This window comes from Macaca thibetana, chromosome 19, assembly GCF_024542745.1.
Source record: "Macaca thibetana thibetana isolate TM-01 chromosome 19, ASM2454274v1, whole genome shotgun sequence".
NCBI lineage: Eukaryota > Metazoa > Chordata > Mammalia > Primates > Cercopithecidae > Macaca > Macaca thibetana.
In genome coordinates this window covers 3,691,961-3,717,859 of record NC_065596.1, presented here as the reverse complement: position 1 = coordinate 3,717,859, position 25,899 = coordinate 3,691,961, and the positions used below count along the sequence as shown (strand labels likewise).

The window sequence follows — 25,899 nt, the reverse complement described above, 5'->3', positions numbered from 1 at the left end:
AAAGCAATGCAAATTTCTGTTACAAAATCATTTAGTAAATATAATTTGAAATATAAAAACACTGGAATATCACTCAGTTTGCAAAAAGCAGAAAATATTATAACAACTATAAAGATAAATCTTAACGACATTATGCAAAATGAAACGAGCCAGTCACAAAAAGACAGAGATCGTATGATATGTATAACAGTTACACTCTCTGAAACAGAACAAGAGTGGTGTTTGAAAAGTGAGATGAAATGGGAATAATTGGTAGTTGTTTAATGTATATTAAGATTCAGCTTTATGGTCAGACGTGATGGCTCACGCCTGTACTCCCAGCACTTTGGGGGGCCGAGGCAGGTGGATCACGAGGTCAGGAGTTCAATGCCAGCCTGGCCAAGATGGTGAAACCCCATCTCTACTAAAAATACAAAAATTAGCCAGGCATGGTGGTGGGTGCCTGTAATCCCAGCTACCCGGGAGGTTAAGGCAGAGAATTGCTTGAACCTGGGAGGCGGAGGTTGCAGTGAGGCGAGATTGCACCACTGCACTCCACCCTGGGTGACAGAGTGAGACTCTGTCTCATACACGCACACAAAAAAAACATAGATTTAGCTTTGCAAGATAAAAACATTTTAGCATATGTTGCATACCAATATAAATATAATTAATATGAAAAAATTAAATATTTAAAAAAATTTTAGGTGAAGTACAATGGCTCATGCCTGTAATCCCAGCACTTGCAGAGGCTGAGGCAGATGGGTCACTTGAAATCAGGAGTTCGAGACCAGCCTGCCCAACATGGCAAAACCCCATCTCTACTAAAAATACAAAAAATTAGCTGGGTGTGGTGGCAGGTACCTGTAAGCCCAGGTACTTGGGAGGCTGAGGCAGGAGAATTGCTTGAACCTGGGAGGCGGAGGTTGCAGTGAGCCGAGATCGTGCCATTGCACTCCAGCCTGGGTGACAGAGTGAGACTCTATCTCAAAAAAATAAAATAAAATAAAATATATTATTTTCATACTAAAATGTTTTATGTAATCTCCATTTTCAAGACAATTACAAAGATAATATTTATGGAAAGTATAAATAAGGAAATGGAAAAATAACCAAAGCATGGGTCACTACATAGAATAAACAAAAATAAATGCAATAAAACAAGAAATGAGAAAAAAGCATATCTACAAGGAACATATAACAATAACAGTAAAACTGATAGTAGTAACTCTATTTTAAAGCAATCATTTTAAATACAAATTAATTAAACTACTTGATAGAAAGAAACATAATCCCAGGACGTTGTGAGGTCAAAGTGGGCTGATCACTTGATCCCAGGAGTTTGAGATCAGCCTGAGCAACATCTCAAAACCCTGTGTCTACAAAAAAAATACAACAAAACTTGCTGGGTGTGATGGCACATATTTGTAATGCAGCTATTTGAGAGGCTGAAATCAGAGGATCATCAGAGTTTGATCATGCCACTGAAAACCAGCCTGATTGACACAGTGAATCCTATTTTGAAACTGAATGAATAAATAGGCCAGGCATGGTGGCTCATGCCTGTAATCCCAGCATTTTGGGAGGCCAAGGTGGGTGGATCACTTGAGACCAGGAGTTTGACACTACCCTGGCCAACACGGTGAAACCCCATCTCTACTGAAAATAGAAAAAATTAGATGGGTATGGTGGCACATGCCTGTAATCCCAGGTACTTGGGAGACTGAGGCATGAGAATCACTTGAATCCGGGAGGTGGAGGTTGCAGTGAGTCAAGATTACGCTACAGCACTCCAGCCTGGAGTGAGATTCTTTCTCAAAAACAACAAAAAAAATAAAATAAATGAATAAATAAATAAAATTATAAAGAAGAAAAAGGCCGGGCGCGGTGGCTCAAGCCTGTAATCCCAGCACTTTGGGAGGCCGAGACGGGCGGATCACGAGGTCAGGAGATCGAGACCATCCCGGCTAACACGGTGAAACCCCGTCTCTACTAAAAAATACAAAAAACTAGCCGGGCGAGGTGGCGGGCGCTTGTAGTCCCAGCTACTCGGGAGGCTGAGGCAGGAGAATGGCGTAAACCCGGGAGGCGGAGCTTGCAGTGAGCTGAGGTCCGGCCACTGCACTCCAGCCTGGGTGACAGAGCGAGACTCCGTCTCAAAAAAAAAAAAAAAAAAAAAAAAAAAAAGAAGAAAAAGAAATAAAATGCCTGAATAACTTTAGAAAAAAGCATACAATATGCTGCCTACAAAAGACTGGTTTTAGCATTGCATTGAATAGGCTGAAAGTAACATAATAGAAAAAATTTATTTTTCATGCAAATAGTAACCACAATTGGTTACTATTATTATTATAATAGTATAATAGGCAGTTATAATTATATTAGACATAATATGCTTTTAGTCAAGTACTAGCATGAGAACAAAACTGATATTATATAATGAGAAAATAGGTCAATTTACCAGGAATCTATAACTATTATATCCCTCTATACATATGTATGTATGTATAAAACATCAGAGCTGCAAAATGTATGAAGCAAATAGTGACAAAAGTGAAGAAATACATAGCAACATAATAACTGTAAATACCAACACCCCATTTGCAATAATAAATAAGAAAACAAAAAACTCAGACAACATTGTAGACTGTATTAATTAGCTTACATATAGAGGAATACCTGAGAGTAGGTAATTTATAAAGAAAAAAGGTTTATTTGGCTCACAGTTCAGCAGACTGTACAGGAAGTATGTGCCAGCATCTGCTTTTGGTGAGTAAGCATCCTAGTAAGCTTATCATCATGGTGGAAGGCAAAGTATAACTGGACACATCACACAGTAAGAGACAGAGTAAGTGTGAGGTGAAGAAGCCAGATTTTTTTTTTTTAACAAACCAGTTCTCATTTGAATCAATAGAGTGTAGCCTTTTTGATTATCAAAAGGATGGTGCCAAGCCATTTATGAGGAATTTGCTCCCCTATAACCCAAACACATCCGATCAGGTCCCACATCAAACAGGAGGATTATATTGAAGGATGAGGTTTAGAGAAAGTGGACATCCTCTAACCTTAGGCCAATCATATCATATCACCAACTAGGCTTAACAGACATGTACAAAACTTTCCAGGCAAAAGCAAGAGAATACATGCAATATTCTTACTTGCTCCTGCTGTGTTCTGTTACGACACATACCAAGTCTTATTAAATTTATGAATACCGGCTGAGTGCAGAGGCTCATACCTATAATCTCAACACTTTGGGAGAATCACATGAGGCAAAAAGTTTGGGACCAGCTTATGCAACAGAGTGAGACCGTGTCACTACTAATAAATCAAAAAATTAACCAGGGGTAGTAGTGTATGTCTGTAGTCCCAGCTCAAAAATTTGAGGTAAAAGGATCACTTGAGCCCAGCAGGCTGAGGTTGCAGTAAGCCAAAATCATGTCACTGCACTACAGCCTGGGCAACAGAGTAAGATGCTGCCTCAAAATAACAACAAATACATTTAAGAAGACCAAAATTATATGTTTTCTGACCAAAACTGAAAGAAAGTAGGAATTAAAAATCAAAGTAAAACTGGCAAATCCAAAAATATATGAAATTAAAACACATTCTTCAACATATTCTTTTTTTTTTTTTTTTTTTTTTTTTGAGATGGAGTCTCACTCTCACCAGGCTGGAGTGCAATAACGTGATCTCAGCTCTCTGCAACCTCTGCCTCCAGGGTTCAAGCGATTCTCCTGCCTCAGCCTCCTGAGTAGCGGGGAATACAGGTGTGTGCCACCATGCCCAGCTAATTTTTGTATTTTTAGTAGAAACGGGGTTCCACCAGGGTGGCCGAGATGGTCTTGATCTCTTGACCTTGTGATTCGCTCGCCTCAGCCTCCCAAAGTGCTGGAATTGCAGGCGTGAGGCACTGCACCCAGTCACTCTTCAACTTACTCTTGCTCCAGGGTCAAAAAATTTAATTTTTTAAAGACATTACTATGACCTACAGTGGTGAATGAATTTAATATAATCTCTATAAAAACCCTAATCACAGTTTTTTACAGAAATATAGTTTGTTTTTTTTTTTTTTTTTTTTTTTTTTTTTTTTTTTTTTTTAGATGGAGTCTCACTCTATTACCAGGCTAGAGTGCAGTGGCTGCAGTGGCATGATCTCAGTTCACTGCAACCTCTGCTTCCCGGATTCAAGTGATTCTCCTGCCTCAACCTCCTGAGTAGCTGGGATTACAGGTGCCTGCCACCAGGCCCAGGTAATTTTTGTATTTTGTTTTAGTAGAGACAGGGTTTCACCACGTTCATCAGGATGGTCTCGAACTCCTGACCTCGTGATCTGCCTGCCTTGGCCTCCCAAAGTGCTGGGATTACAAGCGTAAGCCACCGCGCCTGGCCTAAAATTTTTTAATTTGATTATAAACTATAGATAAATACCCTTGAAAAAGAACAAAGAGGCATTATACTTTCTGATTTCAAAACATATTAAAAGCTACAAAAACAAAACAACGTGGTACTGACACAAAAATAAACAGATGAAGAAGAGAATAGAGAGCCCAGAAATGAATTCTCCTGTATAAGATTAAATAATCTTCCACAAAGTTGCCATGAGCATACCACAGAGCAAAGATATTCTCTTCAAAAAATGTCGAAAACTGGATATCGACACTGAAGACGTAAAGTTGGATCATTTCCTTGAACCAAATACAAAAAAAATGTTTTAACTAAACACTTAGACATGAAAAGATAACTAACATCTCTTAGAAAAAATATAGGAAAAAGGCATGTCATTGGCCTCGGCACTATTTTTTTAGATACGACACTAAATGCATGAGCAACTACAACAACTATAACCATTAAGATTTAACTGCACTATACTTCAAAATTTCGGCACATCAAAACAAAAATTCAATAGACAATGCCTCCTAGAAAATGGGTGAAAATATTTGCAAATCACAAGAGACGAGTGATGAGTTAATATTCAAAATATATAAACAACTCTTAAAACTGAACAATAAAGCTGAATAACTTGATTAATGAAAAAATAACTGAACTGAATTTTCATTAAAAAAATTACCCAAATGGGAAAAAGTATTTGAAAAGAAAAACAAAATTAATAATTTGTAGAGAAACACATAAAAATGAAAAATAAAATCACCTCACACCCACTACAATGGCCACCGTAAATTTATGAAAAACACCAAATCTGTTGATAATGCAATGAAAATAAAACCCCTGTTGATTGTTGGTATAAAACAAAGATGCAGCCATTGTTTTAAAATGTTATAAATGTTGGCCAGGCATGGAGGCTCAGACCTGTAATCCCAGCACTTTGGGAGGCCGAGGCAGGCAGATCTCAAGGTTGAGAGTTCGAGACCAGCCTGACCAACAGGTGAAACCCCATCTCTACTAAAAATACAAAAATTAGCCGGGTGTGATGGTGTACACCTGTAATCCCAGCTACTTGGGAGGCTGAGGCAGGAGAATCACTTGAACCCGGGAGGCAGAGCTTGCAGTGAGCCGAGATCGCACCACTGCACTCCAGCTTGGGTGACGAAGCAAGACTCTGTCTCAAAAAAAAAAAAAAACAGTTATAAATGTTTCTCAAGTAATTAAAAATGGAATTATCGGCAAATATAGCAATTTTATTTATGAATCTATATTCAAAATATGCAACACAGGACCTGTAAGACATTTGAACATTTATGTTTATTGTATCAGTATTCACAAAAGCCAAAAGGCTGAAGAAACCCAGATGTTCCTTAATTTATAAATACTTCAAAAAATGTAACATATACATACAATGGAATATTATTCAGTCTTTTTTTAATGTTTGCCTCACACTAATATTTATTTCACTCAAACTGGAGCAATAATCTTCCATACATAAGTATCTTCCCTGCCCAGTAATTCAAAGAAAAAAAAATCCAAAATGATTAGTAAAGAAAAATATAAGAATTAACAGAGCCTTTAAATTTATTTTAAATATTTTTAAGATTTAAAGTGTTTAAAGTTTGTAATTCCTAGTAGGAAAACATTATCTGAATGAATACCCTAATGGCAAACCACTATAAAATGCTTCAGCTGCATTTGGGGGAGAGGGGTAGGGATTATCTTCAAAGCACCCCAGCTCTCTTAATGAGACGGTCAGAGGTACATTGGTTTGTATTACTGCGACATCCATAAGGTGATCTATGTTGCTTTTCCTTCAGCAAGGGCTTTATTTATCAGAAGGGCATCGTCATGCGCGTCCGTGTGAGGAGACCACCAAACAGGCTTTGTGTGAGCAATAAAGCTTTTTAATCACCTGGGTGCAGGTGGGCTGAGTCCGAAAAGAGTCAGCGAAGGGAGATAACGGTGGGCCATTTTATAGGATTTGGGCAGGTAAAGGAAAATTACAGTCAAAGGGGGGTTGTTCTCTGGTGGGCAGGAGTGGCGGTCACAAGGTGCTCAGTCGGGGAGCTTTTTGAGCCAGGAAGAGCCAGGAAAAGGACTTTCACAAGGTAATGTCATCATTTAAGGCAAGGACCGGCCATTTTCACTTCTTTTGTGATTCTTCAGTTACTTCAGGCCATCTGGGCATATACGTGCAAGTCACAGGGGATGCGATGGCTTGGCTTGGGCTCAGAGGCCTGACAGGCATTACGCTTGACCTCCAAATAGGGCTGACAATTTACTGATAAGATTCATAACCTTTGTGGTGCTCTGGTGTTTTGACATATTTGCTGGGTTCTGAGCCACATCCTGGAAGGCCACCATAACTTCTGGATCCTGCATGGCTGCAAGAACCTCTGGATCACTAAGAATTTCATTCCGGCCATTCCAAGCATGCCTCCTCCCATTCCAGGCATTCCTCCGGGAAAACTATCAGGCATTCCCCGGGGAAAGCCACCTGGAAAAGAGCCATACTGAGCTCTTGAGTGTCACTGGCTTCTTCCTCCCTCTGGGATCTCTCATGCTCTTCTCGAGCCTTCTTAACTTGTTCTATTCTTTCTTTGATCTCTCGCTCTTCACGTTTTCGCTCATATTTTCTCGGATGTTCTGCAATTTTCTGTGCCCTAGGTTGAACTTCTTTCAGCATTGCACTAGCATCTTCATCATAATTCAATTCACAGGCAAGGGCAAGATCATGAGCTGTTTCTTCCCAGTGGCCTAGAAGATGAGTGTGCTTTCCCTCGCCACTTGTAAGGCTGAGTTGAATCAGGATTTATTTCAATGGCTCTGTCAGTTTCGGATGACGGCATTTGGCTTCCGTAATTTGATGAAGACGCTGGCCCTCTTGGCATGCAAAATGGCCAAGCGAGGATATTCAGCTTGATGGCACCTCTGAATAAGTCAATGGCTTTCTGGAGCTCACCATCATTTAGGGCTTCAATAGCAGCCACTTTCTTATCATTTGCCTGATCCATCATCTCCTCTGTTATCTCTGCATTTTCATCTCCCATTTCTTGAGGGGCATCAGTGTCTGGTTCAATCACACCTTCTTTATCAATTTCTAGATCACTTTCCTCACTTGATGGTTTGTCTGCCTTTAAGTCTTCCTCCACCTTCTTACTATCAGATTCTTCTTCCTTGGTATTTTCTTCTGATTTAGCTTTCTGAGTAGCAGGTGGTACTTTACCCCCCATGCTCTCTATCCACTCCCTCAGGAAGTGCATTTCCTTGGTGTGCAGAACGCTCGGATCCTGTTTACACGTTTTCACAAAGGCCTGAAGCTCATTCGCTTTGCGGGGGTCCGTGGTAGGGAGGTGGTGGGCGAAGCTGGGGGACTGCGGTCCAGTTCCAGGTCCAGGCGCTGGCTCAGTGTGATCGTGCAGAAGGGGCTATTCAGTCTTAAAAGACTTCTTACAAAATCTTGTCACTTTTTTGTTTTGTTTTTTGACGCAGAGCCCCGCTCTGTTGCCCAGCCTGGAGTGCAGTGGTGCAATCTTGGCTCACTATAACCTCTACATCCCAGGTTCTAAGGGATTCTCCTGCCTCATCCTCCTGAGTAGCTGGGATTACAGCATGTGCCACAACACCCAGCTAATTTTTGTATTTTTAGTAGAGGCAGGGTTTCACCATGTTGGCCAGGCTGGTCTCGAACTCCTAACCTCAGGTGATCCGCCTGCCTCGGCCTCCCAAAGTGCTGGGATTATAGGCGGGAGCCACGGTGCCCAGCCAATCTGTTCATATTTTAAGACAAACTTTGAGAGTATTACGTTACCTGAAATAAGCCAGATGCAAAATGATGGATACTGTATAATTCCACTTACATGAGATGCCTTACATAGTTACACTCATAAAAACAGAAAGTGGAAGGGTATTTGTCAAGGGGTGGAGAGAGGGTAAAATAAGTTATTGTTACTTAATGTGTATTTGAGTTTTAGTTTAACAAGATGTAAAATTTCTAGAAGTCTTTTGCATAGCAATGTGAATATACTTAACATGCCTGAAATGTATAGCTTCTTTTTAAGACAGGATCTCACTCTATCACCCAAGCTGGAGAACAGTGGCACAATTATGGCTCACTTAGCCTCAAACTCTCAGGCTTAAATAATCCTACCCCTTTAATTTCCCAAGTAGCTGAGACCACAGGTGTCAGCCATTCCTGACATAAATGCCTTTATGAGCGAGCCACACATTATGGCTCACACCTGTAATGAGAATTACATGGCACATCACAGTTGAAAAATTGTTTCAGGCTAGGATTTCAAGACCAGCCTGGGTTATGTAGAAAGCCCCATCTCCAAAATAAGTGCCTTTAAGAGAGCTTTGAGGCTGGGCGCGGTGGCTCACGCCTGTAATCCCAGCACTTTGGGAGGCCGAGGCGGGCGGATCACAAGGTCAGGAGATCGAGACCACGGTGAAACCACGTCTCTACTAAAAATACAAAAAATTAGCCGGGCGCGGTGGCAGGCGCCTGTAGTCCCAGCTACTCAGGAGGCTGAGGCAGGAGAATGGCGTAAACCCAGGAGGCAGAGCTTGCAGTGAGCCGAGATCGCGCCACTGCACTCCAGCCTGGGCGACAGAGCGAGACTCCGTCTCAAAAAAACAAAACAAAACAAGAGAGCTTTGAGATCCAGGGAGGGGGAAGTGAAACTCTGCTAAAGCCCCAAATTAAGGAGTGTTCTTTTCAGAAGCCAGGCCCTCATTCAGGTGGCAAACTACAGGACCCCTGTTCTTGGCTACAGGTAAGAAAACAGCCCACTCAACTTGGTTCCACTGAGAATTCATATATATATGAATTTTTTTATATATATATATAGATATGTGTTTTTTTTTTTTTGAGACAAAATCTCACTGTGGTGTGGGTCGCCCAGGCTGGAGTACAGTGGCATGACCTCAGCTCACTGAAACTTCCACCTCCTGGGTTCAACATTCTCCTGTCTCAGCCTCCCGAGTAGCTGGGACTACAGGCATGCACCACCATGCCCAGCTAATTTTTGTATTTTTGTAGAGACAGGTTTTGCCATGTTGGCCAGGCTGGTCTTGACCTCCTGATCTCAGGTGATCTGCCCACTTGGCCTCCCAAAGTTCTGGGATTACAGGCGTGTGCCACCACACCCAGCCCCCACTGAGAATTCTGAACTTCCTCTGTAATCATCCCAAACTCCTCCCAGGCACAGTACGGGAGAGGTCCTGCCCTTTCAGAGGCCTGGAGTAAGACATCAATTTATAGCCATACAGGCAGGCCTGCAGCAGACCTTGGCCTTCACTGTGGTCCCTGAAACAGTTCAATGACTCAGTTCCAGCTCCATGGGCCACAGTTCATGGCCAGTTCTGCCTACAGAGAAACCTAAACAATGACCTGTAGAAATCCTCTTTGGTACTCAGTGAAAGCCATACTCACCCACATTTTGATATAAGGCCCAACCATATGCAGACCTGAATGCAGACACGTGCCCTAGTGTCTGCCATACAGAGCAAAATTCTGAAAGATATTCAGTCTGTTTAAAAACAAAATGGGAAGCTGGGTGCAATGGCTCATGCCTGTAATCCCACTTTGGGAGGACAAGGTGGACAGATCACCTAAGGTCAGGAGTTCAAGCCTGATCAACATGGTGAAACCCTGTCTCTACTAAAAATACAAAATTAGCCAGGCCTGATGACACATGCATGTAATCCCAGCTACTCGGAAGGCTGAGGCAGGAGAATCGCTTGAACCCGGGAAGCGGTGGTTTTAGTTAGCTGAGATCACGCCACTGCACTCCAGTCAGGTCAACAAGAGCAAAACTCCATCTCAAAAGAAAAATAAAATAAAACAAGATAAAATAAAATAGGAATTACAACTATCCAAGCCCCTTGTAACCAGCCAACTAAAGGTGGACCCTAGTACAGAAACTGCAGGCTTGAGACCAAGCTACTACCCCTCTCCACAAACCCAGGGGGCATCCCAGAACCCTGGCGCCCAAAAAAGAAGATCTTGCCTGGGCAAAGTGGCTCATGCCTATAATCCTAGCACTTTGGGAAGCTGAGGAGGGTGGATCACAGGGTCAGGAGTTCGAGACCAGCCTGACCAACATGGTGAAACCCCATCTCTACTAAAAATTATCTGGGCATGGTGGCATGCGCCTGTAATCCCAGCTACTCGGGAGGCTGAGGCAACAGAATCGTTTGAACCCAGGAGGCGGAGGTTGCAGTGAGCCGAGATCACGTGACTGCACTACAGCCTGGGTGACAGAGCGAGACTTAGTCTCGGAAAAGAAAAAAAAACAACTTTACCTTCTGAAATCAGTTTATAAAAACTTGAAGAGGTATTTGCATTTTCAAATTTACAGACACCAATGCCAAACTATATTGTGCCCACTTGTTAATGCTTCTCTTTTAACATAACACTGAAAGTATGTGGCAGAAGAATTAGTCAAAAAATAAAAAACCCATTGAAATTGAAGACAACTAAGTAAAATGTTTCTGTTTGTAGATCATAAAATCTTATATATAAAAATACATAAACAGTACATTAAAACCTATCTAAATTAATAAATACACTCAGTAAATTACCAAATATAAAATCAACATACAAGTTATGGTTTCATAAATCGAAATTGTCTAAAACAAAGAAAACAATATTATTTACAATAGCATTAAAATAATGTATTTCTGAGAACAAATTGACCCAAGAAAGTGAAAAAAAATCTTTACAATTAAAGATATAAGATTTCAATGAAGAAATTAGAAAAGATTCAAGTAAGCTTTAAAATATTTAATATCTATGGATTTAAAGAATAAATATTGTTAAAGTACCATATTATCCAAAGTGATCTATAGATTCAAGAAACTCCCTACCAAAATTCCAGTGGCATTTTTTTCACAGTAATTGAAAATACAATCCCTAAATTTACATGAAACTAAAATAAACCCCCTTTTTTTTTTTGAGATGAAGTTTCACTCTTATTGCTAAGGCTGGAGTACAGTGGCACAATCTCAGCTTGCAGCAACCTCTGCCTCCCCGGTTCAAGCGATTCTCCTCCCTCAGTCTCTGGAGTGGCTGGGATTACAGGCATGCACCACCATGCCTGGCTAATTTTTTGTATTCTTAGTAGAGACGAGGCTTCACCATGTTGGTCAGGCTGGTCTTGAACTCCTGACCTCAGGTGATCCACCCACCTCGGCCTCCCAAAGTGCTAGGTTACAGGCGTGAGCCACCATGCCCAGGCCAATAAATCTTTTTAAGAGACAGGGTTTCCTTATGTTGCCCAGGTTGGTATCCAACTCCTGGGCTCAAGGGATCCTTCTGCCTCAGCCTCCCAAAGTGATAGGATTATAGCTGTGAGCCACTGCACCCAGCCAAAACTTTGAATAGTCAAAGCAATCATGAGGAATAAAAACAAAGCAGAACATCACACTTCTTAATTTCAAACTGTATTTCAAGCCTGTAGTAATACAAACAGGATGAAATGTGCAGAAAAATAAACAACGACAACAAAAAAAATGGAACAGAAACCACAACTCTTACACATTTCAGACACGATGCAAAAAGAGAACTTACAAAATAGTGTAACACAGAGTTTCTCAAAATTATGCAGATATTTCTGAGTCTCCAAAAACAATGGAAAAAAAAAGTCAGATTGTACAATCTCTTATATGCCATGAAGAGGACTTTAGCTCACTGTAAACTTGAAGGAAGATCACTGAAGGGAAAGTAGAATTTTTAAAGAATCAGCATAAGACAGAAGATGCCCCTATGTTGAAGTAAAAAAAAAAAAAAAAAAGCTGCCTAGAAACTATTTCCTTTGGAACGCAGATTTCCAAGTCACATTTTATGGACTGGCTTTCTTTTTCACCTTTGGACCTCTCATCTGTGTCGTCTGTTATAATCGCTCTCACCTACCTGGGGGTTTGGCTACCATCTCGTGTCTCTTCATATTCCAGGGCTCTTTTCCTTGCTCCAGACAGGTGATCAGGTCTAAATTAGACACAGCAATACCTGTTTTATTAAAAATAAATAACATGAATCTTGCTCATATTCTCCAATTACCAACCTAGTAATTTTCTCAGTAAAGAGAATGCAGGCCACGCACAGTGGCTCATGCCGGTAATGCCAGCACTCCGAGAGGCCGAGGTAGGTAGATCACCTGAGGACAGGAGTTCGAGACCAGACTGGTCAACAATGTCAAAACCCTGTCTCTACTGAAAATACAGAAATTAGCTGGATGTGGTGGTGCACGCCTGTAGTCCTAGCTGCTCGGGAGGCTGAGACAGGAAAATCACTAGAACCCAGGAGGCAAAGGTTGCAGTGAGCTGAGATTGCACCACTGCATCCAGCCTGAGTGACAGAGCAAGACTCCATCTCAGAAAAAAATATTTTAAAGAGAATGTGATAGAATATTCTAGGAAATTAATCACAAAATACTAACTTATAACAAAATTTCTAAATGTTAAGAAAATATTTTCAATTTGTATGTTCTTAATTTTACTACTCAGTGCTACTGAATCAAAAATTGGTGGTGGCAATTAGATTTTAAGGTATGGGCAACAGTATTTTATGCCACTAAATTTCTGGAATTACCACTAATCTAGAGTGAAGGATACAGATCAGCTCAGAAAGGTGGAAAGTTCAGGTCAGGGTGAAACATCTACACAGATAAATCCTACATTTTCTTAAAAACAGGTATCTGAAACTCATTTATGTAAAGCATAAATTGCCAAAAAAATACAGCAAAAAACAGAAATGAAACTTTTACAGTATATCAGGAATTGTGTATTAGTTATCCTCACCCGCAGGGCGCAGTGGCTCACACCTGTAATCCCAGCACTTTAGGAGGCTGAGGCAGGCGGACCCTGAGGTAAGGAGTTCGAGACCAGCCTGACCAACATAGTAAAACCCCATCTCTACTAAAAATACAAAAATTAACCGGACATGGTGGCCCACGCCTATAATCCCAGCTACTCAGGAGGCTGAGGCAGGCGAATCACTTGAACCCTAGAGGCAAAGGTTGTGGTGAGCCGAGATCGTGCCACTGCTCTCCAGCCTGGGCAACAGAATGAAATTCTGTCTCAAAATAATAATAATAATTAAAAAAAAACTTATCCTCACCCAGGAATACCAGGTTTCTGTAGTTCTCTAACATGACATTCCTATATAAATTCTGCTGTGCTGTGTCTAGGCACTGCCACTCCTCCAGAGAGAATTCTACAGCCACATCCATAAATGTCAATAGTCCCTGAAAAACACATACACACACACATATTTACCAAGTGGTTATGGACAGAATTTTTAATTTGACTCAAGGTGAAAAGAGAGAGTAAATAGAACTGGTTCTGACTTATAGGAATGACTGAAATTATCCAATAAAATAATTTTCAACCCAGAAATATTCTCTAATGTATTCTCTAACTCTGAGAAGAGACTAGAATAAGATCCACAACATCGGGGTATATATGTTACTTTTCTGAATCATAAAGTATAAACTTAAGGGCATGGACACAAACATGTACATGTTTCATAGCTATATATACAGGCAAGACTCCAGGGCTGGGTGAGATCTAAACAAGGTCCTCAAAAAGGGTGAATCTGAACAGAACTGGGGAAAGGAGAGACCCTCTGTAGAATTCTGTTCTCTATGCCACTGGAGTATTTCAAGTTCTGTTTTTCCTAAGCTTACCTAAGAGAAACTTAAATCCCAGTGTTTGTGTAATTTTAATCTTTTCTAGCCATTGCCCTGTCAATTTTATAACATATACTAATAAGCAATTTAAACACGTATCTTAAAGTTTTCCAGGGTAATATTATTAGAAGATAAATGTGTATTCTTATCAAGGTAAAAGAAATCAAAAAATAATAATGCTTCTGTCCATAAATATCCCTTCAGGTGATGACATCAGAAGCCACAACAATATAAAGAAAGTGGCCCAAATGAAGCTCACGATTTTTTCACACATCTATTTGCTGTATCAACCAAATGATACTTAATACAACCATTTTTTCAGTTGCTAGTCTGGACTAAGAGTTCCTGGATTGTAGAAACCATGACTGCTTCATCTATTTTTCTAATGGCCATATAAAATTACAGCAATCAGTTTATCTGCTTGAGTCTCCAGATCTCCTCCTTGTTTTTACCCAAGTACCAGAAAACTGGAGAAACTCTCATCTGGGCACCAACCAAAAATATCCCTTGTATAAGGGAAGGAACAAACACAGAATGACTCATTTCTCTTACAATGAGACAAAAGCAGAATTAACCACTCTTGTCAGCCTGATATAATTCTGCTCTGGACATCCTCAAATGTCTCAAAAAAATGCCTACAACATTGTGAGAGGGTTCCCAGTGACCCTGGGCTGAGGGTCCAATAATAAGCCAGGCTAGAGAGAGTCATACTAATTCTAAATAGAAAATGGAACTGCCCTGATTGAGCTCCAGAATTACTTGTTCTGATTAACAAGCTTTTGGGTAGGAGGAAGGACAAGAATATTGTACATAACATTTTACAGGCAGGTATAGTTGTGGTTGTGGCTCTGGATACTTTGTGGTCTTGATCTCTCACTCCTAAGATATTTATTTTTATTTACAGAATTTGCTATCAGATTCTATTTACATCTGGATCCTCTCACATAACTGTGGCAGACCTGCTACAAGATCTTATTGGACAAAATCTGAAAAGCTCAAAGAGCCACAGTCTCAAAGGGAGCTGTAGGATGTCTATGTTGACATCTCACAATGCAGAAAATGCCTTCTATTGGTTTTTGGTACATTCCCAATTCAAAGTCTGGCCCTGTCTTGTAATCCCAGGCAGAAGCCAGATCTTATGTGCAGATTCTAAGTGGGATCAACCTAACTCTGCATCCTTAGGTGTTACAGAAAGCAAAGTACAATCAAAGGAGAGATCCCCTCAGAGGCTGCTCTGGCACATTCCAAATGATGTTTACCTAAAAGGAAATAGCTGAGAAAACATGAATATAAGTATACAATTTATTTGGGCCAAACTTGAGGATTGTAACCTGGGAGCAAAGATTCAAGTTGTCTGGAACATATACTTTGATTAGCAGCAGTTACAAGTGGATTTGTAAAGGCAAAAAGAGAGGCACATAGAGTGGATTGATACAAAGTTGTCTGTCAAAATTTTTTTTTATTTACAAAAATAAATTGATTATTGATTGGATATACGTTGTTAGGCTATAGGGTGTGGGTTATAGTGTCCAGTGTGGCATTAGTAGTTCAATTTATAGCTACTTGTGGCAATACCAAGCAGTTTCCAGAGGTAAATACATAGCTCAAAGAAAGAAGACATAATTGTAGCCTCATTTTAATGTCTCTCTGAGACTTATAAAGAAAAGGATTATTAGCCGGGCATGGTGGTGCATGCCTGTAATCCCAGCTACCGAGAGGCTGAGGCAGGAGAATCACCTGAACCTGGGAGGTGCAGGTTGTGGTGAGCCGAGTTGGTGCCACTGCACTCCAGCCTGGACAACAAGAGCAAAACTCTGTCTCAAAAAAAAAACAAAAACAAAAACAAAAAAACAAACAACAACAGCAACAAAAAACACTTTTTATATAAGAAATGCAAATCCTTTTCTTCTTTTCTTCTCTTTTCTTTTTCTTTTTGAGATGGAGTTTTGCTCTTGTTGCCCAGGATGGAGTGCAGTGGCGCAATCTCAGCTCACTGCAATCTCCTCCTCCCGGGTTCAGGTGATTCTCCTGCCTCAGCCTCCCAAGTAGCTGGGATTACAGGCATGCACCACCATGCCTGACTAATTTTTTGTATTTTTAGTAGAGACAGGATTTCTCCATGTTGGTAAGGCTGGTCTCAAACTCCTGACCTCAAATGATCTGCCCACCTTGGCCTCCCGAAGTGCTGGGATTACAGGAGTAAGCCACCGTGCCCAGCCTTTGGTGAAACCCCAACTCTACTACAAATACAAAAAAAAAAAAATTAGCCAGGCTTGGTGGTGCACATCTGTAATCCCAGCTACTTGGGAGGCTGAGGCAGGAAAATCTCTTGAACCCAGGAGATGGAGGTTACAGTGAGCTAAGATCATGCCACTGCTCTCCAGCCTGGGCAATGGAGCGAGACTCCAACTCAACAACAACAACAAAAAAGTCACTGAAAGAGGTAAAACGGTTGATTGCTGCCCTGTAAGGTTTGTAGAAATCTGATCTAGCCTCTCTGGAAGTGACTGTAGAGGACAATAGATACCAAATAGGCAGAGACGCAATTCTTCCTGCATATTCAGGGAAGAGCATGCACTTTGCAGCACAATTGTGAGTTGATTGGAAGCCTGAGAGGGAAAGACCCTTGTAGAATAAAGCCTGGTTAGCACCTTATATGTTTATATCATGTCTGGTAATTCTAGACTGTGTTTGGAAAGTATAACAAGAGAAATTCTCTCCAGCCCCAGAAAAACTTCACAATGATAGGACAGAAAGAAAATTGTTTTATTACACAACTAAACCAGAATGTGACATGCATCACAATCAATCTGCTTAAGAGACTGCAAAGACAGAAAGACGGTCATCATAATTAGTCCACAAGTAGAAGAATTTACAGCACCATGTCACACATAGCTCATCCTAAATTCACCTGGTCACTGGGGATGCCATCTGTGTATGCTAATTGGTTATAATCAATGACAAAATAAACTTTTCACATCTTCATGACAGGAGGTAGTTGTGCGACTTGAAGCCAGGTGCCTGCTGAAGGTAGACTCTCAATCTCCTACTACAATGGTTGAATAGGGTGCTATCTTTTTGGTTATTTACACTTTAAAGCAATGGCTCTCTACATTCTGAGCACTCAGCTTCAGCACTCCTGCTTGCCCTCTACTTGTGGCTAGTGTCCTCTCTTGACCCCTACCATCTGCCAGTGAGGCACACTCCAAAGCACAGAGCTCACAGCTGGCAGCTTACATCTTAAATGAACCCCAATTGCCACAGCAGCACTCCAGTACCTCATCAGAGACTGAAGACTATGGTACAGGAGAGCCTACAGGATTTGGGGGTAGAATTGCACCTTCATAATAACGGGAATGGGAGCGGTGTGTCAGCCTCAGTTTCAATTTATTATGGTGACTTGAAAAAAATACTGCTGGATTTCCAGCATGAGTCCAGATAGATAGGATGGTTCTCCCTGTGAAAACCCACCTCTATGTCAACACCAAGGGATTGTATTAGGGCTTCTAAAACAGACATCCAAAGCATTGAAGAGAACAGCTCTCAGTCTGATTCTATTGCAAAGTTATATTGAGAGAAAAAAGAAGTTAAATGTAGCTTGAGAAAAAACTCAGATTAGATATGATTGATCAAGTCAGCCAGAAAATATTCCCCTAAAAGGAGTTTCTCTCAAACTACCCCTAATGCACAGCTACTCTTAGCATGAGAAACATGAGCATTATGAAGAAAAAAAGCATATTCTCAGCAGAACTGTATAAGGTTTCTCTTTCATCTCTGCTGCTCTCATCTCCTAGCCATTGAATGGGGGTTCCATATTGAAATACAACTGACAATTCACCAGCACTTTTTTAAATTAGGAACTGAATCTGACTTTGTTCATATAGTAGAATATATGTGAGCTTGCCACATAACTAACTGAAGGGCTATTATGGTTTTTGGGTGACCATATCACCTGTCTATTTGTCCTGGAAGGGCAGCATTCCAATTTAGTAAAATGAAAGACACTAAAATTATGCTTACCTATAACTATCCCCACTGGATAAAGCAATATGTATGTTGGATGCATGTTACAATTTGGTAGTATTTTTTTTGGATATTATATAAATAAGTATAAATAATTTTAAGGTACTAGTCATAATGTATGCAAGATTTTAAAAAATTGTCTATAACCATAATTCACTTTAAACACTTTATATTTCAGAAATATAAATAACAATATTAAAATGACTGCTTAGGAGATGCATTCAAAGTACATATTTTGATCTTATATTCATACTATTGTAGAAAATACTTTTTAATTTATATGAATGTATGTCATCTAAAAACACTTCACATAACTATGCTAATTGTTCTTAAGTAATAAATAGAAACCAAAGTACAACTACAGACTCCACTTTTCAGTTTATACACTGAACTGTTCTTGCTTTTGCAGTGTAAGTATTTCAATCTGCAAATATTAAATAATTACCTTGCATAATTAGTTTTCTGTCAAAGGAAATTAGTATGTTTTAGTCCTTATTATTCTGTATTACTAAATTTACTCCTATCTTTGTGGTCAATTTTTGTGTACTCCTAATATGAGCATTTTTTTTTGTTTCTTTTTTGTTTTTTTTTTTTTTGAGACGGAGTCTCGCTCTGTCGCCCAGGCTGGAGTGCAGTGGCCGGATCTCAGCTCACTGCAAGCTCCGCCTCCCGGGTTTACGCCATTCTCCTGCCTCAGCCTCCCGAGTAGCTGGGACTACAGGCGCCCGCCACCTCGCCCGGCTAGCTTTTTGTATTTTTTTTTTTTTTTTTTAGTAGAGACGGGGTTTCACCGTGTTAGCCAGGATGGTCTCGATCTCCTGACCTCGTGATCCGCCCGTCTCGGCCTCCCAAAGTGCTGGGATTACAGGCTTGAGCCACCGCGCCCGGCCTTTTTTTTTTTTTTTTTTTTTTTTTTTTTGAGATGGAGTTTCGCTCTTGTTGCCCAGGCTGGAGTGCAATGGCGTGATCTCGGCTCACCACAACCTCCGCCTTCTGGGTTCAAGGGATTCTTCTGCCTCAGCCTCCAGAGTAGCTGGGATTACAGGCATGCGCCACCATGCCCAGCTAATTTTGTATTTTTAGTAGAGACAGCCATGCATGGCTGAACAGATGCTTTTCAAAACAAGACATACATGTGGCTAATAAGCATATTTTACAAATGCTCATCAATTATTAGAGAAATTTTAAAAAACACCCAATGAGATACCATCTCACACCAGTCAGAATGGCTACTGTTAAAAAGTCAGCAACAGATGCTGGCAAAGTTGCAGAGGAAAGGAAATGCTTATACACTGCTGGTGGGAGTGAAAATTAGTTCAACCATTGTAAAAAGAAGTGTGGCGGCCAGGTTCAGTGGCTCAAGCCTGTAATCCCAGCACTCTGGGAGGCCGAGGCGGGCGGATCACCTGAGTTCAGGAGTTTGAGACCAGCCTGACCAACGTGCAGAAACCTCGTCTCTACTAAAAATACAAAATTAACCAGGTGTGGAGCGCATGCCTATAATCTCAGCAACTCAGGAGGCTGAGGCAGGAGAATAGTTTGAACCCGGGAGGCGGAGGCTGCAGTAAGCTGAGATCGTGGCATTTCACTCCAGCCTGGGCAACAAGAGTGAAATTCCATCTCAAAAAATATAAAAATAAAAAAATAAATCCAGCAGTTTCTCAAACACAGCAATGACATAAGAGAAGAAAACTTTAGAGTGCTTATATTTCATATCCCAATAAGAAAAGCAAAAGTATCTATTCCTTTCAAACAATAAATGCATTATTTTATTATTTCCATTAAAAGTCATATAGTAAACAATTAGCCATATGGAAACATGTCTAGGAGGTACCAAGTTTCAAATAAAATTTAGCATAAAACTCAGAAATCAAGATAACAGGATTTGAACAGAGATATTCACTGTCACAAATTTACCCTGCAAAAAGAGGAACTGATGCTTTCATGAATCTATGTAACTCAGCAATTATCTACTCCATTTTCTACAGCCAAAATGGGAAACACATTTCCCCTATTCTTTTTCTTGGTAGCATTCTTAAACAGCCTTGAAATTTTATTGGAAATTACCAAACCAAAAAAAATACACCTGACACTGCTGAAAGAAATCATAGATGGCACAAACAAATGGAAGCAAATCCCATGCTCATGGATGAGTAGAATCAGTATTGTGAAAATGACCATACTGCCGAAAGCAATCTACAAATTCAGTGCAGTCCTTATCAAAATACCACCGTAATTCTTCACAGAATTAAAAAAATTCTAAAATTCATATGGAACAAAAAAGAGCCTGCATAGGCAAAACAAGGCTAAGCAAAAACAACAAATCTGGAGGCATAACTTTACCTGATGTCAAACTATACTGTAAGGGCATAGTCACCAAAACAGTATGTTACTGGTTTAAAAATAGGGACACAGACCAATGGAACAGAATAGAGAACCCAGAAATAAACCCAACTACTTACAGCCAACTGATCTTCAGCAAAGCAAACAAGAACATAAAGTGGGGAAAGGACACCCTTTTCAACAAATCGTACTGGGATCACTGGCTAGCTATATGTAGGAGAATGAAATTGGATCCTCATCTCTCATCTTATACAAAAATCAACTCAAGATGGATTAAGGACTTAAACCTAAGATCGGAAACTATAAAAATTATAAAAGATAACATTGGAAAAACCCTTCTAGACACTAGCTTAGGCAAGGATTTCACGACCAAGAACTCAAAAGCAAATGCAATAAAAACAAAGATAAATATCTGGGACCTAATTAAACTAAATAGTTTTTACACGGCAAAAGGAACAGTCAGCAGAGTAAACAGACAACCCACAGAGTGAGAAAAAGTCTTCACAATCTATACGTCTGACAAAGGACTAATATCTAGAGTCTACAACAAACCCAAACAAATCAGTACAAAACAATCTACAACAAACCCAAACAAATCAGTACAAACCAAACAATCCCATCAAAAAGTGGACTAAGGACATGAATAAACGATTCTCAAAAGAAGATATACAAGTGACCAACAAACATATGAAAAAATCCTCAACATCACTAATGATCAGGGAAATGCAAATCAAAACCACAATGCAATACCATCTTACTCCTGCAAGAATGGCCATGATCAAAAGATCAAAAAACAGTAGATGTTGGCATGGATGTGGTGAACAGGGAACACTTCTACATTGCTGGTAGGAATGTAAACTAGAAAAGCCACTATGGAAAACAATGTGGAGATTCCTTAAAGAACTAAAAGTTGTACTACCATTTGATCCAGCAATCCCACTTCTGGGTATCGACCCAGACGAAAAGAAGTCATTATTCGAAAAAGATACTTGCACGTGCATGTTTATAGTGGCACATTTCACAACAGCAAAATCATGGAACCAACCCAAATGCCCATCAATCAACAAGTGGATAGAGAAACTGTGGTATATATATACAATGGAATACTACACAGCCATAAAAAGCGAATTAACAGCATTTGCAGTAACCTGGATGAGACTGGAGACTATTATTCTAAGTGAAGTATCTCAGGAGTTGAAAACCAAACATTGTATGTTTTGATATGTGGGAGCTAAGTTATGAGGATGCAAAGGCATAAGAATAATACAGTGGACTTTGGGGATTTGAGGGGACGAGTAGAAGGGGGACGAGGGATAAAAGACTACAAATATGTTGCAGTGTATAATGCTCCAGTGATGGGTGCACCAAAATCTCACAAATCACCCATAAAGAACTTACTCATGTAGGCTGGGCGCAGTGGCTCATGCCTGTAATTCCAGCACTTTAGGAAGCTGAGGTGGGTGGATCACAAGATCAGGAGTTCGAGATCAGCCTGGCCAACATCGTGAAACCCTGTCTCTACTAAATATACAAAAATCAGCCGGGCATGGTGGTGCTTGCCTATAATCCCAGCTACTCGGGAGGCTGAGGCAGGAGAATTGCTTCAGCCCAGGAGGTGAAGGTTGCAGTGAGCTGAGACTGTGCCACTGCACTCCAGCCTGGTCAACAGAACGAGACTCCCTCTCAAAAACAAACAAAAAAAGAATTTACTCATGTAACCAAATACCACCTGTACTTGAATAACTTATAGGAAAAAATTTTAAAAATAAAGATCTATCCTTAAATATATATGTGTATATATTATATATGTGTATATATTATTTTATATATATTATATATGTATATATTATATTTTATGTATATATATATCTCTCTCTGTGTGTCCAGATCAGGAGTTCGAGACCAGCCTGGCCAACATGGAGAAATCCCGTTCTCTACTAAAAATACAAAAATTAGCTGGGCATGGTGGCGCCCCTAATTCCAGCTACTCGGGAGGCTGAGGCAGGAGAATCGCTTGAATCCAGGAGGCGGAGGTTGCAGTGAGCTGAAATTGTGCCATTGCACTCTAGCCTGGGCAACAAGAGCAAGAGTCCATATTAAATATAAATATAAATGTATATATATATACTTGATTATATATATATTCACGAAAAAATACACCTGAGAACATTTCTAAACTTACGCTAAGAAAGGAAAAGTTAAATGAGAATTTCTTACAAGTAAAATACATGATTAATATTAATTTTTATCTGAAATCCACCTCTTTTATGAACCTTGTTAATATTTTCTTACCTTTCAAGTCCTACTAATAAAATGCAATTTACAGTTAAATAATGGAAGTCAACATAAGTGAACAAATCTTTTCAAGGTGACAAACCCAGGGAGTGGTAGTGCTAATTAGAAAACAGATGTGTCTAGGCCACGCGCGGTGGCTCTTGCCTGTAATCCTAGCACGTTGGGAGGCCAAGGCGGGCGGATCACCTGAGGTTGGGAGTTTGAGACCACCCTGACCAACATGGAGAAACCCCGTCTCCACTAAAAATACAAAACAATTAGCCAGGTATGGTAGTGCATGCCTGTAATCCCAGCTACTCGAGAGGCTTAGGCAGGAGAATTGCTTGAACCCAGGAGGCGGAGGTTGCGGTGACCTGAGATCGCACCATTGCACTCCAGCCTGGGCAACAAGAGTGAAACTCCATCTCAAAAAAAAAAAAAAAGAAAGAAAGAAAGAAAAGAAAGAAACAGATGTGTCTGACTGATATTCACCTGCCCCAGTCTGCTCACTTTAAGTGCTCAATAACCACCCTCTCAGGAGACGTTACACTATGCCCCAGGTGCATTTTACTTTGTAAGTTCTTGCACCATCTCACTTGGGTCAGGTTTTTCTTTGTCTTTTGGGATACCTTTTTTTTTTCCCCACAAAATTCAGAGAATTCAGAGGGCAGAAATTATTTCCGTGTTTTCCCCTCAATACCAGCATCTGATTGGCTGACCAGCATTGTGTCTCCAAGAAATGAAAGCTGGGTTAGGCGAACACAAAATGTCTCAAGGGGTCAGCTTTTCAAAGGAAGAGTATGCCAGGAGATGCCTCTTAGCCCCAGGGCATCCACCTACTCCCTTGAGAAGCTACACTCCATACCTCCAAAAACCTTCACCTGAAAACATTCTGATAAGATTTCTGTGCCTAAGGAAGATTTAAAAAAAAAAAAAAAAAAGGCATAGAAATTTCATAAAATACAGTGTCAGGGAATTATTTTTTGCTTTCTTCTCATGAGAAATATTTTCAAACAAAACAATTTTAAGTGCCATCCAATGCTTTGTCAAAAAATGATTAACTAAAATACAGTATCAAAAACGTACACTAAAGGAAAAACAGTTGAGAACGTGAATTAGGAAAGAGAAGCTGGCATTTGGAAATGTCAGAAGGAACTGGAAATTTCGTATTTTAGTTTATTTGCAGTTTAAATCTAACTGCAGGCCAGAGTTAGGCTGGAGGAACGGGGCTGGGAAGTACACTTGAGACCCTGCTGGGAATGCATGTGAAAAATGCAGTGGAAAAATCAGTCCCCTGTGGAGTGTGAGAATAATTAAGGGGCAGGCAATTACACTGAGGAGGCTCTAGTCCCAGGGTTTCTACTTAACAAAAACTGCTTAACTGTACCTAACCAATTATTAAATATAGTTTTCTTCATCATGTACCTTATAAAAGTCTTTCCTTCAAGCTCCTCCCATGAACCACAAACTACAAAACATACTTTTGTGCTCTACAATTATTGAATCACTCTTTGATTAAATTCTTTAATTTTTTTGCGATGACTGCCACAGATTTTTAATAGGAGAAAACAGGAACGGGGAACCCCACGGACCAAAGCTCTTCCCATTAATGAACCCGCACCCCAAGTCAGGATTCTCCCCTCACGCTCCTCCCATGGTCCGTGCACAATCTGCGAAAGGCGCCGCGCTGCCAGTGCAGAGCTGGCGAGAGAGGGCTCCAGACCTGGGCACTGTCACTATGCAGGGAAGAGACAGGACGCCCGGGGGCGCGGCTGTCGGCGCAGCCGCCATCTTATGGCTGGAGGGGATTGAGATCCAGCTGGGCAAGCAGAATTCGGGGCGCAGATTGTGGAGATGACTGCGGGGAGGCCTGAGTCCCGCCACAGCCACTTCCCACCGGTTTCAACCAGCCCTTCCCCTCTCTCGGGATGTCGGACCGCACTCTCACCATTTCTAGGCTTCCAGGGGGTCCTGGCGTCTTGGCTGTGGATCTCCCAATACCTGTCGGTCACAGAGCCACAGAGTCTGGGCCTCTAAGAGCAGAGGACAAAGAGCAGCGAAGACGAGACCTGGAGCTCCGGCTGAAGCGAGAGACAAAGGCCGCGCCAAACCCGGAAGCCGCCCCGTCGGGTCCAGCTGCGTGTCTGATTGAACAGTCCCCTAGCTCAGAGTCCCTGATTGGATAATGTTTAAGACCCGCCCCTTCAGACCCTGAGTGACGGAAGATGTGATCAGATGCTGGGCTGAATGAAGTGTGACCGCCTAGGCTGCAGCCTTTTCAGGCAAGGCTTCCTCCGTGAGCTGAGCTAGGCCCACCCTAGAGGTTGTTTGCCTTTAATCTTGTGTGTAAGGTCATATGCTCTTATAAATAATATCCTATATGGCTATCACAAATGAAAAGAATACAACAATTGTTCTAAAAAAAAATTTTTTTTTTTTGAGACCGAGTTTCGCTCTTGTTGCCCTGGCTGGAGTACAATGGCGCGATCTTGGCTCACCACAACCTCCGCCTCCCGGGTTCAAGCGATTCTCCTGCCTCAGCCTCCCGAGTAGCTGAGATGACAGGCATGCGCCACCATGCCTGGCTAATTTTTTTGTATTTTTAGTAAAGACGGGGTTTCCCCATGTTGGTCAGGCTGGTCTCGATCTCCCGACCTCAGGTGATCCTCCCACCTTGGCCTCCTTGCAGCTGAGCCTCTGGGCTCGGCGTGAGCCACCGCACCCGGCCCAATAGTTGTAAAATTTTATATTTTATGACCTTCCTGGCTACTGGTCCTTTGAGCAGGCAGCCTGGGATTTTAAAAAGGAGGCAATTCTCTGAAATAAAATGCGAGCCACAAGTTGGGCGCTGTGCCTCACGCCTGTAATCTCAGTACTTTGGGAGGCCTAGGAAGGTGGACCACCTGAGGTCTGGAGTTCGAGACCAGTCTGGCCAACATGGTGAAACCTCGTCTGTAAAACAATACAAAAAAATTAGCTATTCGTGGTGGCAGGCGCCTGTAATCCCAGCTACTTGGGAGGCTGGGGCAGGAGAATCCCTTGATCCTGGGAGGTGGAGGTTGCAGTGAGCGGAGATCATGCCTCTGCACTCCAGTCTGGGCAACAAGAGTGAAACTCCATCTCAAAAAAATAAAAAATAAATAAAATAAAATAATAAAATGTGAGTCACATGTAAATTTTAAATTTTCTAGTAGCC

General features: G+C 41.0%; 1 protein-coding gene and 1 pseudogene across 2 annotated transcripts in view; both read right to left on the bottom strand.

Moving 5' to 3' along the window:
- LOC126942244 (zinc finger protein 708) overlaps window positions 1-24,852 on the bottom strand; it is a 32,798-nt gene extending 7,946 nt beyond the window's left edge. Inside the window, exons 1-3 of the mRNA XM_050769610.1 lie at window positions 24,652-24,852; window positions 13,493-13,619; window positions 12,287-12,382 (exon numbers count right to left, since the gene is read on the bottom strand). Of these exons, the coding sequence (XP_050625567.1) occupies window positions 12,287-12,382; window positions 13,493-13,619; window positions 24,652-24,654 (226 nt within the window). The 5' untranslated portion in view covers window positions 24,655-24,852. The remainder of the gene's footprint in view (window positions 1-12,286; window positions 12,383-13,492; window positions 13,620-24,651) is intronic.
- On the bottom strand, window positions 1,855-9,832 carry LOC126943287 (hsc70-interacting protein-like; annotated as a pseudogene). The gene is made up of 2 exons (XR_007721731.1): window positions 9,806-9,832; window positions 1,855-7,796 (listed from the first exon to the last, which is right to left on the bottom strand). The product of XR_007721731.1 is annotated as a hsc70-interacting protein-like (transcript).
- Window positions 24,853-25,899: the final 1,047 nt, after the last annotated feature.